Source organism: Channa argus, chromosome 1 (assembly GCF_033026475.1).
Source record: "Channa argus isolate prfri chromosome 1, Channa argus male v1.0, whole genome shotgun sequence".
In the NCBI taxonomy this organism is placed as follows: domain Eukaryota; kingdom Metazoa; phylum Chordata; class Actinopteri; order Anabantiformes; family Channidae; genus Channa; species Channa argus.
Genome location: NC_090197.1, coordinates 20,086,380 through 20,100,717, shown reverse-complemented (window position 1 = coordinate 20,100,717; position 14,338 = coordinate 20,086,380). Strand labels below are relative to the sequence as shown.

Sequence of the window (14,338 nt, the reverse complement as noted above, 5' to 3'; positions counted from 1 at the left end):
AGCAGACCATGCACACACACACACACACACACATAAATACTTGCACACACACACAGTGTTGGATTTATGATCCTTTGAGGCCGGGATGTTAATGGAGAGACTGCCACTTATCAACGCCAGCTTTAACAACAGACTGCTAAAAACAGGGGGAAGAGTGATAGTTTGTTTTTCATCATCTTGCACTGGTAAAAAGTGATACGATGTAGAGATTTATGGCATTTCCTCACCTGTGAGGCAGAATTATTAGGCTCTGTAACCCCAGATTAGAGAAATAATCAACTAGATGGGCGTGAATTTATATCCTACATCGTGTGTATCACTCATTATGTGTATTGCTATTGATGTTTTCCGATCTCCTGGCCTATCAATGTTCTCAACAGGATACACTTCACCAGTGGCATTAAATGAAATGTTTTTCTGCCGAGACCAAAGATTAAATGTGCCATTTTCAGCCCTTCTGCGGTAAAGGTTGAGTTCGTTCACGTTGAACGCGCCACATTTTTGGGAGGCCAGCCTGTTGAGCTGTTTAAGCCTTCGGGGATGAAAACATAACCACTGAAAATGGGGGAATAATTACACCAATGTGCTGCTCCCTGCACAGATTACACAGATACAGTAAGCCTTTTGCCTTGCACAGCCCCAGCTAATACATTTTATATGTAAACCTTTTGTTCTGTTAAAACACTGTCAATTTCATTATATTATTAAAGGGGAAACAGAATTAGAATAAATAATCTCAATCTCAATAATCTCAAAGCTCAAAATTGTTGCCTGCGCCAGCAAATCAAGATGTTGAAAAAAGTAAGAAGATGTAAAATATACATTACAATAAATTAATGATGACTTATTTTGAAAATTTACACTCATATAATGAAGAAATTATACAGATCATCTTTACCAACTGCAGTTACTATACACTGTTTATAAGGTTCAGAGCGTATTCATAATACTGAGCAATTACACACAATATGACAGAAATTATATAAAGCCAAGAATTTCATGATTTAAATTGATTAAATGTACCAAACAATAGGATGGTGGGAGGCAAATGTTGTGCTTTTCCCCCTGCCGAGAACGTTTTTTTGTTTGTTTTTGTCTGACAACTTATGTAAATCAATTCGTAATTTCTAATTACAGTATGTAAGGCACAGTAATATTCACAAGCACACACGTGCAGCAGATTTAAAATGAATAGCATGTCTGAGTTTTTAGAAACAGGGAAGCGATCTTTTAATGGCTCTTTTCACTTCCAATGACTTCCCTTTGTTTTCTGTAATTTTAAATTGATCAGGCTGTAATAATGATAGCAATCATGAGTTGACAATCTATAATTTCTGTGAAAGAGAGTGATTGCCAAGTGGAAATGGTATCTGCGAAACCTCTGAGAGATAAAAAAGGGCATTTTAGTATTGAGGAAACCTTATGAGCGTGAAAGACCATGTGTGGTTATTCACAATTTCAGTTTAAAATAGTGAGTAAAACGGATTAAGATCAAATCTTCTGTTTTTGTGCTCATAATAATATGGGGCTACAACTAAAGCAACAGTAAGTGCTTTACTCCTGTTCAAACGCTGATCAACTTATCGTAGGCAATTTGATTTTAGCTAATATCTAATTATTGCAAGTCAGTGATGATTAAATTATTAGGTGACTGATAGTTGAATGGTGTTTTCCAGAACCTTGTGACAGTTCAGTAAAAGAGTTTGCACATGCATTTTTATAAATAATGCTGTCTGTCATGCATATACAGCACAAGTAGCGATGCGCTCATCAAATTCTCTCAAGCACTTATCTAAATAACGTAAACATCTCTGAAAAATGGCAGTGATAGGAGCACTGAAGGCTTCCTTTCCCACAGTATACCTTTCTCTTTACTCTATTCCGTTATCTTTTATATCACTTCTTCCCAATAATATTATATGTTCTGTCATTTGTGGCCATTTATGCTGCCTTGAAAAGTGACTCAAATATCTGGTGATCTGATAATGGGAAAAAAAATACCAGCAATTTGTTGCTTTTTTCATGGTTTCTTGCACACATCTTCTTGTGGGACTGACAAGGCTGGTTCAAATGCCTTGGTAACAAAGGATTCTAATTCACCATAAATATTCCTGCGAGTTTTAGTGGAAAAGCAAAACACATCAAGCAGAGCACACAGCACGACAAACAAGGTCCAATGAAGACTCATCTACCTGCTGAGCAATTTTAGTCTTGATTGGAGGAAGAATGGGATGTGCAAACTACCTCCTGTTTATTTCTGCAATTCCATAGTTGTCACAGCCAGTCAGGGTGACATAAATGTCACACACTAAGCCTATTGACAGAACTGCAGGAATAATCAGTCATTGCTGTGGGAAACCAATAAATCTTTTTAACCGTGTGTAACAATAGAGCAGTGTAGACATTAAAATCACCACATGTGCTTGACTATATCCTGCAAACCTTTTGATTTTGGCGTGTCAGTCTGGATTAATATAAGGTCTGAATGCTATGTATAATACAGGTATGTGTTAGTGTATTAAAATTGAAAGGTGAGATATTACCTTTGTCAATTCATTTTAAAAAAGTGGCAGCACTCACCCAAATGCCCACTTAAAACCCATTTGGTTTGCTGCAGAGCAAATGAAAGAAAAATCGAAAAAAATAAGACAGTCATTAACAACAATATAGTGGCAGAGAACAGTTGGCATTTCCCTCCCTAACCACATGCCCAAAAACAGGAGAAATACATTCCCATTAGTTGTATTTCATAGAGTGGTGAATCTTGTGCGCCATTTGTTTCCCAGCTTAGGCAAATCCCTAGCATATTTTTTTTATCCTGTGTTGATATTGCTGTTTTTTCCTCCTGTTTTTTCTCCTCCGTGTTGCTTCAGTCACATGTTCCTTCATTGATTTCACTCTTTGCTTTTGTTTTTTTCTTGTTCATCCCTGGGAGACACAGAGCATAGCAGTCTAATTAGTTATCCTAACACCTTGTGAAACGTGATAATGGATAAAGCACACATATTTTGTACACACACATACACAAACACACACACACACACACTGACTGTGCTGTGTCAAAAGGATTTTCCTGGCATGTAATTAGACACATGTTGCATGAGACCAGTTGCACTTCAGCTTATTTAGTGGTTGGAAAAGGTTAACACTCCATATTCGTCTGTACAGTAACCGTATTGTGATCGGCTCCATCATAAAGGATGTGAATCGGTCTGCATATAGAACAGAACAGAGATGCTGAGGACTAAAATAGAACAGATCAATCTGCTCTCCATACCAAAAATACACATAATTAACAGATAGAGGGCATTAATGTTGAAATATGCCCCGAGCTTATGTCTCAGTGCACATTGCTGTGGCTTTCTATGTGTTTCTTATCCGTATTATAACCAGCATTTGCACCAACTCACTATACCAAATTCCTTATACTGTATGTTAATACCTATGTAGCAATAAATGTATTTTTTGATTTTGATCTTCAGCCAGAGAGGGACACATAGGGAGACCTTCGACAGTATACAGAAACAAGAAGAATGACATACTGTATAAGTAAACCACTGTTTGTGAAAGCCTGTAGCTATTTCTAGATCAGAACCACTGCTTTTTTTATTAGCAACATACACTCAAACACACCACCGCCATCCCCTCCTCCTTCCCCCGTCTGTCTCCTTCCCTCTGCTGCTCTTTGATCATCCTTGCCACAGGAACGAAAGAAGTGCGACGAGTAGAAGGTAAATAGGATCGGTTAGGCGCTCCATCGGTCACTGTGTCCCTGTTAGCCCTGCTGGCTAATCAGCTCGTCTGCCCAACCTTGTTTTGGAGTTTATTAGTGGCATCCCTCTGTGGAGCTAGGGAGAAAGTGAAGATCAGAGAGAGAGAGAGGGAGAGAGTGCAAATGATAACATTCTGAATATAAATTCTGAGCTTCATGCAGTGTCTTTGAAAGAAACCTCAATGCCTTAAACTTAAAGCCAAACTGCAGCAATGCATCAACTCGCAAACACACTCTTTATCCACTGAGATGTTTCTGAACATAAGTGCCTTAGGCCAAAAGTATGTGGATACGCATGTTGTAATTTTGTTTTGCCTGGCAATTATTAGCTCTTTAGACAACTTTATTTTCTGTTGTCTTTGTTCAGTGTGATGCCAAAAAGCTCAGGGGGGACTTTACGCCATTTTAAATAGACTAAATAACTGAGTATAAGATAACTGTGATACAGTACCAAAAGCAAGTGTCAATAAAGTAAAGTATCACCTCAATCCACATATTTAACACCAATTCTAAAGGGTATCAACAGGTCTTTGTGAAATACACAGCTCTTTTCACAGCTTCATAGTTTTGTTTTATGGCAAACCAAAGGCACAGACAAGTGTTTTTATTACAACAAAGAACAAAGCATTGCTTTAGTGAAATGTAAGGGCACCAACACATTTGGCCTGTGATATTGTGTGTGCTATACACACAATAACAACTTTTATATCAGAATTTTGCTTTGACAAAATGTTATCTGCTCTGAGCTCCCACTGAATGTCATTCACTACTGATTGGTAAAGGGCTACAAAAAGAAAAGTTGGGTAATAAGAAAATCCTTATAGAATGTTAGCTGTTTTGTAAAGAATGACGCAGGGTGAGGGGATGACTCATAGGAATAGAAAGAAACCCACAGTACATAAGTAAGTGCCTCTGTTGGTGAAGAGGGATTGGGTGTGCGCCTTACTAAGTGGCAAATGAGTGCATTTGATTAAACAACAAATTCTTTTAATCTGAGAGATTCTGGGAAAAGCAAAATTGCACTCATCCTTTACTGATGCTTGCATTAGTGGTTGTTGTGTGTATGTTTTTATCACTTACATTTGCATAATGACACATGCCTTGTCCCACTACTCTTAACTATGTCTGATACACATCAAATTCTTGATGCCTTTAAGGCTGACTCACAAATGCCTTATTTGAGCTTTGAACAGGTTATATAATACAAATCTTTTCAGTATGCGTTACATAACTTGTGTATTTAGACATTGCTAGACCCTCTCTTTACAATTGTTGTTGGTAGTATTTCTGAATAGATGCATCTTCACAAAGTGGCCTTCAGACACTGCAGTTTCCTCCTATCATTCAAAGGAAGCCATTCAGGTTGATTGGTGACTCTAAGTTGCTCTTAGGTATGAATGTGCCCATTAGACCGTTAGACGAGCGGCCTATCCAAGGTGTGCCCTGCTGCTCACCCACTGACAGCTGGGATCGGCTCCAGCACCCCGTGACCCTAACAGGATAAGCAGTTAAGATAATGGATGGATTGGATAGATGGTGTACACTGCTACTGTATGATTACTCCTACAACTGCCAATATCAGCAAAGTCATCATTAATTGTGCAGCACACACAAAAAAGACCACACAGGCGTTAGCTTTCTGTTTCTAAGACAGTAAATACAAATAATACACTTTTAAAATGTATTATTATTACATATTTTTAAATATACATATACTGTTTGATCCCTATGGGGAAATTGTTATGGACAACTGCTAGATAGAAGGCGCTACTGCTTGGGGTTTTTTCTGACATGTGGAACCAGAAATCAAACTATTGACCCTGCGGTTTGTGACTACTCTACTAAATGATGTACAACTCTGCAGGGTTTCCTTATGTTTGTGGTCATTGTTGCAGGATTTATTTCACCTTGTGTCCAATTCGCTTTCAATTGAGTCTCTTACTTCTGTCCTTATTCTCTCCTTGATCATTTACCACATCCTTGTGTGCCATAATTGCTCTCCACACACCCCCCACTTCATGCACACACACACACACACACACACACACACACACACACACACACACACACACACACACACACACACACACACACACACAAACACACACATACCTCCAAACCAGTGCTGGCAAGTAAACAACGGCATATCTCGTAGCCAGCACTTACTGTTGCTTTGTCACTTTCCTAGTGGCAACAGTGGCACAGCATTAAATTAGTTTTATATTATTCCTAATTGTTTTCTGCCCGAGGATTATGGGAAAGCCATTTGTGCGGAGCAGAGGAAAACACAGTGGACGTGTGAACGTAACCTTGTTTCATTTGTCAGCCTTGATGTGTTTGCTGTAAGTGTAATTGACTTATGTCTCTACAGAGGGGAAACAAATGAACAAAGACTGCAATTCTTCTTCTTTTTTTTTTTTTTACTTTTTTACTTCGACTGTCAAAGCATTGATGTTGTTTGTTTGAGGATTTCACATTTACGCTTCAAATGATTATGCTTTTATGGCATACATTTCAGTTCATTCACAGTGTAATTTGAATTTGTATGTGTATGTGTCCCTTTAAGGAATACAAAGCGAGCTATTGCGAACGATTAAAGTTTTTAAATAATCATAAAAGCAAGATACGTTTGCACTTGCATTATCTAAAGATCCTGTATGTATGTGCAGCCAACTGTGCTGCCTTACAGGTATCTATGATGCTGAGCAGATGCAAAGAGAATCAGGGCATTGTAATATGCTGGTAATGGAGTGCAGATAGCCTGGAGATAAACCAGTCTCATCACTTACTTGTTGACTCTCCAGGGGAAGTAAATCTGTCTCTACATGTATTTCATAACTCTACACTTACTCCAATCCTTAGGTGGGATTAGATTTAAGAAATTCAAGACCATAGAGCACTTATCTCTGCTAAAGCCGTTCCATACATGTAACTCCTCCACTCATTCGCACACCCTTTAATTTAACTGGTAATGACTTTAGTTGTTCTGCACAGCAAATGCCAACCAATCAAGTCCTGTGTTGCCACCCGTGTCTTTTTATGGCCCGAACAATCAGCACGGCTGATGAGTAAGACATCCTATCAAAGATCTGAAGATGTCAATTATTCACTTCCTTTTTATCATTGTTTTTTTTTTATATCACTCCTATTTCTCTGTCTATTCAAAAGTTCATATTGAGTATTGTTTTAAAAATGTCAACCGCCCCTCCCCCCAACACACACACCCACACAATCACACCTCTATTTACTTTAGCTCTATTTTCTATTCTGTGTGCTTCATCTTTTCAGATCACCCCAAATCACTGCTAATATTTTCTCCTACTACACTATCTTCTTCCACACCTCACCTTCCCATCCACATAACTCTTTCTCTTCTATCAGTTTCTCTCTGACTCACGCTATCTCCCTTTCTCTCTCTGTTTCTCTCTCCTGCTTTCTCCCTAGAGACACTGGTTACTTAATGACTTCACTGCGGTTTGTTTCTCAGTTGGCGCTGACTGCGGTTGATTATCTCCCCATCAGCATTCAGCGTCAGAGACATCTGAGAGACTCTCCCACTCCTTCCTTTCAGCCGCGATGCGCAAATACCATGTGATGTTTCACGCGTATAAATATTAATAAGGAAATGCATGCTACTGCTCATCTTGAGTAAAACTCAAGCAATTGGCTTTTTGTCTTCATAAAGATGTCAGTCTTTTTTTTTATATATTGATGAGCTGTGTGGGATGCTGCGTATAAGATTTAGAAATTGTTGCTGCCTCTAGCTAGGTTCACCTGTGTGGTGTAACTGTATCCTTTCTGGATAATGTCATGTCAGGAAAAGTAACAGAAATGTGTTAGCAGAAATCAAAAAGTACAATATGTACTTTACTTTTACATTTTAAAGGTTGTAATCCCCTCTTCTCCTACAAAACTGCAAACCACTATGACTGCTGTTAATACATTTGCAAGCTTTCAGTTTTAATACCATGAATTTTAACTGAAATTGAAAGTGCTGAAGGCTAACCATAAAACTTTATCAAGGCAAGATCACGCCCTTGGGCAACGTGACAGAGTACATTAAAGTGAAAGGATAAGAGAACAGGTAAGAAGGCTGATAGAAATACTTATAATTGCCTGTGAAGATCTTCCTATTAGCTAGAGGAATCAAATCATGTGTGTGGGAATGGAGTGCCATTTTAACCTGCACTAGGCAACACGTTCAGAGCTTAAGAGTGTAAGGGAGGCAAGTGATGAGTCACACACACACATACACACTGAAGAGTACCGATATGAATTCTTTAAACTTTAAACTTTAAACTACAACAAACATCTGACTGACAGAATATCGTTCAAAAACATATGGAGGAGCTGGAGCAGGAAATTAGTGTGTATGTGTGTTTGTGTTAGCGTGCATGCTTGTTTGCTGTTGCTGTTGTTGTGTTGGGCAGTCAGTTGAGATCTAGAGCTTACAGGGCACAACAGGGTAGCAGCCGCTGGCCTTGACCACTGACAAGTTATAGCTGCACAGGGTCTTACATTGAAAGACTACATACACACACTCGCAGAAATACACATCAAAATACACACGTAGTTCTTCACTCTGCACTTAAAGTACCGTTCTCTCTTACCACCCATCATTTATTGGCTAATGTCTCCCCTCTACTCAGCCATCAAAATCTTGCTGCTGTATCTATTTTTCTTTTTTCATCCTCCATCTTCCTTCCTTCTGGGGGAAAATCAGCTGCATCAGCACTGTGCTTCTACCTTCCACCTCGAGAACACACAGACACACACTTGTACATTGACTGAGGGAATAAGATTAAAGAACGAATGACCTGATTTAGACTCAGCTCTAAACATGCATTTATTTAGGTGAGAGATCACAAGAACACACACACATGCGTGAAAATGTTCAGACGAAGAAAATTGTGTGTGGGTGTATGTGTGAGTGTGTGTGTATGCGTGACTGTTTAAGCATGAGTCCCTGAATAGCTGTAGAACCTAATGAAGGAGTTCCTTGCCATGACTCATCCTTACTTAACTCTTACTCCTGCTTAGAGTTTATACATTCCCATGTACTGATGTGTCTCTCTCACCTTCTTGCTTTTTACACGCTGCTTTCCTTCTATCAGCTCGTCACCACTGCCATCTCCTCATTACTATGTCTCCACTTTGTCCATATAACGACATCTTTCTGCACATATGCTACGTCTCCCTGTCGGTCTCTCTCTCTCTCTCTCTCTCTCTCTCTCTTCCTTTCCCATGGGTAGTTGTGGGATAATTGGAAGCAGAGGTTCTTCATTGAGATGATGCTGAGGTCAGTCAGGTGGAAAGCCCTCTTAATAGACCTCTGCTCTCTTCGTGGGTGCACACACTTATGCAAACAGTTACAAACACGCATACAGTATATACTCTTCAGTGTGGATGCAGCCATGCGCACACGCGCCTATTCTTCTCCTCAGAGGCCCATCATTTCTGAGATTACTCAGCTTCTCCATACAGTATAGAAACAGCCGACGATTTCCCATAACTGCGTTATTTTTTCTTAACTCCTCTCTGTCTCTGTGTCTCTTCCTCTCTTCCTCTGGCCCTCACTCTCTTTTGCCCTCCCTCCATCAATTTGCCACTCACTCGAGACACCTGCGCTGCAAATCCATTCTTTCGTATCACTCAGTTGCAATCATATCTCACACCTTTTGCTTGATAACAGCAATCCCCCAGGTGGCTTTTTCACAATGCCGGCTGCACTTCTCAGATTGCCACAGCCCATATCACATTGCAATATTTAATCTACCTTCGCATGTGAAGCCAGTTTTTGTGTGTTTCCCGACTGTACCCATTTTGTTTTCTCTTAGCTTGGAAAAATGATTCCGAGCCATATCGGGCTTATGCCAGATGATCACGATTTGGATTCAACAAGAATCCCTCTCAGTTTGTAGCCATTCCCGCCCCCCAACCCCTCCTTCACACCCTCAAACACCCACCTGCCCATCCTCTTTCCCCGCAGTGCGCTGCCGAACCAAGATGGCTGCCGTCCAACTCAATTTGCGGTCAGCGAAGGGGCTATTTGCATGAACATGTGTCCCATCGTTTAGCTGATATCCTGCCGTGACAATCTCACAGAGAGAAGTGAAATCATGCATATATTAAAGTCCTGTTCCTTTTTTGGTCCAATTCATCTCTCACTGATGTTTTGCAATTTTCCCCCACCTCCAATGTGGTACTTAAGGATTAACTGAAACACTAAGGCCCCTTTTAACACCAAGAGATAAAAGGAAGGGATGTAATAGATTGTAAAGAATGGGATACACATGCAGTCAGAGAGTACATGTGGGAACAGAAAATGAAAATGACACTTGGGAAGGGAAATTTCAAGGATGAGTTAAAAGTAAGGAGAGCAACATTGTCCCTGAAGCTTTAACCAGGGATCTATACATAAACATACACATTTGTGTCTCTGCACAGATAAATCAACATCTTGTGACTAGCAACAAATGAACCGTGGATATCAGGTTTTTAAATGGTAGGTGTGTGTGTGTGCATGTGAGTAATGCCAGTATGTGGGTGGCAAAAATCTTAGCTGCATTTTAAAGTTGAACCTGATGAAGCTGCTGCTGAGAGTTAGTCCTAAAAAGATGAGGCTCATTTATCTTGTTTCCAACACAGTTTGAGTGCTGTACACTTGTTAGTCCCTCAGAGGTTTTATTTTCTACATTGCTTGTTATGTTTTGTCTCAGAGCAAACTCCTAACACTGACAATACCAGCTCTTAGAGGACACAAAAAAACTAGTTTTTCGTATTGTTTTGATTAAAATGATCAGTAGCACTAGAAATAGAATAGTCCAGTAATTTAAGATACATTATTTAGAAATGGGTCCTTCTGCCTATTGAGTATTAGTACTTCCAGTAGGCTATTTTTGATGTGGTTGCTTAACAGAACATCCAGAGGCATATTGTTAGTGGCAGTGAGACTTTAGTAGTGTGCTAACTTCCTTTTAGGGCAAGAAAAACACTAAAGAATCAATTTAGTATTTTTTATATTTTTTTTGTCCTTTCGGCTTATCCCGTGAGTTCAGGGTCGCCACAGCGGATCATTTGGCAGTTTTTACGCTGGATGCCCTTCCTGACGCAACATTCCCCAATTTCTACCGGGCTTGGACCGGCACTGCACAGATGGGGAGGGGAATGGGCTGTAAGGGGTCCAGTGTCTTGCTGAGAGACACTTCGACATATAGCCGGGACCAGGGATAGTAAAGAATCCAATGTACATGAGTATTTATTTATTTTTTACCAATTCTGACTGGTATTGACAGTTGTCATTTAAGTCTGTCCAAAAATGAAAGTACACTATTAAACGTTTATTGGAACATAATTAAAGGCGGTACATTTTAAATGACAATTTTTACTACTGTACAATTTTAAGTTGACATAATGTTACAGTATGTTTAACATGAACACGGACCTACACAGTTGACTTTTGTTCAGTTGACAGTTGTCAAGTTCTTGGGCTTTGTTAATTGAAGCTGCACGCTGCTGCAGGGACACAACAAGCTCCGGCGCAAGATGTCATTTTATTAGCTAATCTATTGAGGTGACACTAACTAAAGGAATATTATCATCAGAACTAGTTGCTGGTTTAGGATCGAATAGTGTACACGGAAAGGATGTATATCATTGCGAACCGGACGAACTTTACATTTCTTCGTCTTAGCTAGCAGGTTAGCTGCTGTTACAAGGTTAGCTGAAGAGCCAGAGTTAGCTAGAGTGTAAGCTAACAGTAGTGGTTTTAACTGTAGGACGGAGCGAAGGTAAGTTAGCGCACATGTTAACCATAAATCGTCAAGTTAATACTCTACCGTGGTTGAATATTTATATTATCTAGCTAACTAGGATAGGTTAGAACAGAAACTGAATACTGTCTGTTTTGTTGAACTTTGTTGGTATTGTACGATTAAACATAGGAAGGCTATTAACGCTATGCTAGCTGCATGTATTTAGCTAAATGAAAAAGCCAAAAGAAGGAACAAAACTTAGCTTCAACTGTATATTAATGTACATGTACGTTTTATGCAACAATAGGTCAGTGGGTTTGACTTTTGTTTTTAAATTAATTGTCACTGTCAAATTTTTTATATTTTGCATGGGCAAAACTGTCCACACATTAATGACACTCCAAATGTGTTGTTTGTTTCAGAGTAGGCTGTAAAAATTGCAAAATTGAAACTGTTAAAGTTTTTGAGCATGAATGAGAACAGCTTCACTTCTATGTCAAGGGACCAGCACACTAGTTAAGGCTGACTAAGCAGCTAAAATGATAAATGATTTGTTTATTGGTTTACATTTCTTGTGGCAATTGAGGTCAGTCTAGATGGATCTTGCACTGTTTAACCCAAAAAACAATTTTTGTTTTATTTTACTTTGCATGAAAGTCTTACAATTGTGTGTGCTTGCACAAACAATGTTTTGCCACGGCCTTAGGTCCACTATTAGTTTCATCATGTGCATTATTATGCATGCAAAACCAATTTTTGTTAATCCTATGGTATAGATTAATTTTGCATGTGTCTTCACATGTGCTTGGAGCAGTACTATTATGTATCGTAAGCTGTATGACAAAATACTGACAATGTAGTGTATTAAATATCTGTGTTACTGGTGCTAAAGTTGAAAGTTGAGCAATTTCATTCTCTGATGTGTTTGATGAATACGGGTCCAAGTGAGTAATGACAGAAAACTGATGCTATCTTCCTAAGGGAGAAGCCAAAACACACAAAGAGTAAATAAAAGTACAAATGAACAAGTTAATTGTCAGAATTGTGTTATACTGATTAAACAGTTACAGTAGAGTACAATACCTTACAATAAAATACCTTTGGGCTAAGACATATGTATACAGGAGGAATAAATTGCTTATATATTATCTGTTCCAGTTACATTTTAGTGCTAAAACCTACTGGCTGGTTATTAGAAATAGCTGCTGAGTCAAATTCTGACAAGTGTGTTGTCTTTTCAACTTTTGCTTAATTTCCACACTGACTGCTGTGTTTCTAATTCACTGCTGGTACATAATTGCATTTACTCTCTCTCCACTGATGGAGAGAAATCTGTTGTGGTTTCTGTCCTGTTGAGGTCTCTTGGCATTTTAATAATTTGTGGATGATTCAGAGCCTCGTTACACAAAACGTTATCCTTGAATGCCTGAGGGAACAGCTGGCTTGATTGAAATGGACTTCATACCTGACCTTGCAACCAACTGTGCTGTTGATTGGATCTTTTTTTTGTCTCACTGTTATTTGTCCTTCTGTCCATTTGTTCTCAGGTTAACGGGGTTCCAGCTGCCGTCACCCATTGTGAGCACAGGCTCCAGGCTCACACTGTGGCTACTGTCTGACTATGCGGTCAGTGGGCAGGGATTTAAAGCTGTCTACGAAGGTAATTCATCTTTCATTTAGTTTGTTTTTTAGCAGTAGGAAACATATTTCTTTCTTCAGCATGAATATGATTAATTTGATCCTATCTTTTAAAAGTACTTGTACAATAGCCACATGAGCTTGACATTTGTGAAATCTTTAATAATTCAAATCTACATCCTAAGGTCAGTGATTGGCTTTACGTTGATAGTTTTAGTGTTGTTTGATCTTTCGACCACTCCTGTTGGTGTGGCGAAAAACAAAGCAAGAAGAAGAGATGGTGTACCATGACTTATACCTCAAAGCAAAATTAGCTGGATTAGCTAGTATATAATTTCTTCCTTCTTAGGCCAGAACAGGGACCTTTATCATGGTGACATGGAATGCTTTATGACCCACGGCATAATGATATAAATTATGGGAGTTTTCAAACCTACGCAGGAGGAAAGTTGAACCCGGGGGGGAATACAAGCAAGTAACTAATTAGGCTAATTACCTGACAGGAGTTTGTGAATGTGGGGATGTGGCTCGATGGAGCAACATCAAATGTCTCAGGAGGCTTAAGACCACATTGCATGTATAGATAAAACCCAAGATTAAAGAGACTGTTTATTCCTTTTAGAGGCAAGTAGAAACAAAACTGTAAAACGTCTTGTATTTGCCTTATGCTGTAAATGTAATAGCAGACTTTAGTACTTTTATTAATTGAGCTACTTTCTTAGTTTTTGGTATTACATTTACTCACATAAAACACTGTAGATTTCATGACTTTGTTAATAGTGTGCAATATTGTTTCAGAAATCTGAAATCTTTCGTAACTTTAGTACCAGAGAGACTGGTTGAGAAAAATCAGCCCTGTTGAGCACCAAGGGAAACACGTGCAAAGTTGTAATTACTTGTCACCTGCCTTACACAACCCTGGTGAAAGCAACTGCAGTGACCCGTGTCACAGGGGAATAGAGGAGGACCTGCTCTGGTGACATGTGATGCTGCTCTGTAGGTTAGAGTGAATGTTAATTGGAGAGTGAGCAAAGCACAGCATCATTTCACTGGAAATGAGTCCTGGGTCCTGGTCTTTATTACACAGGATATGTGCAAGTCAGTGGTAAAGCATTGGGTTGGGATCCAGAAGGCTGCTGGTTTGAATGCCACCTGACCAGGTGTGGCCCTGCCC

General features: G+C 39.3%; 1 protein-coding gene across 2 annotated transcripts in view; it reads left to right on the top strand.

The window, feature by feature from the left end:
- The window catches only part of csmd2 (CUB and Sushi multiple domains 2), a 244,172-nt gene that overhangs the window by 26,578 nt on the left and 203,256 nt on the right, over window positions 1-14,338 (top strand). For both annotated transcript variants that reach the window (XR_010914488.1, XM_067505569.1), the window contains exon 3: window positions 13,074-13,186. Coding sequence is in view for 1 of the 2 variants with exons in the window: in XM_067505569.1 (XP_067361670.1) it covers window positions 13,074-13,186 (113 nt within the window). In the remaining variant the exon portion in view is untranslated. The remainder of the gene's footprint in view (window positions 1-13,073; window positions 13,187-14,338) is intronic.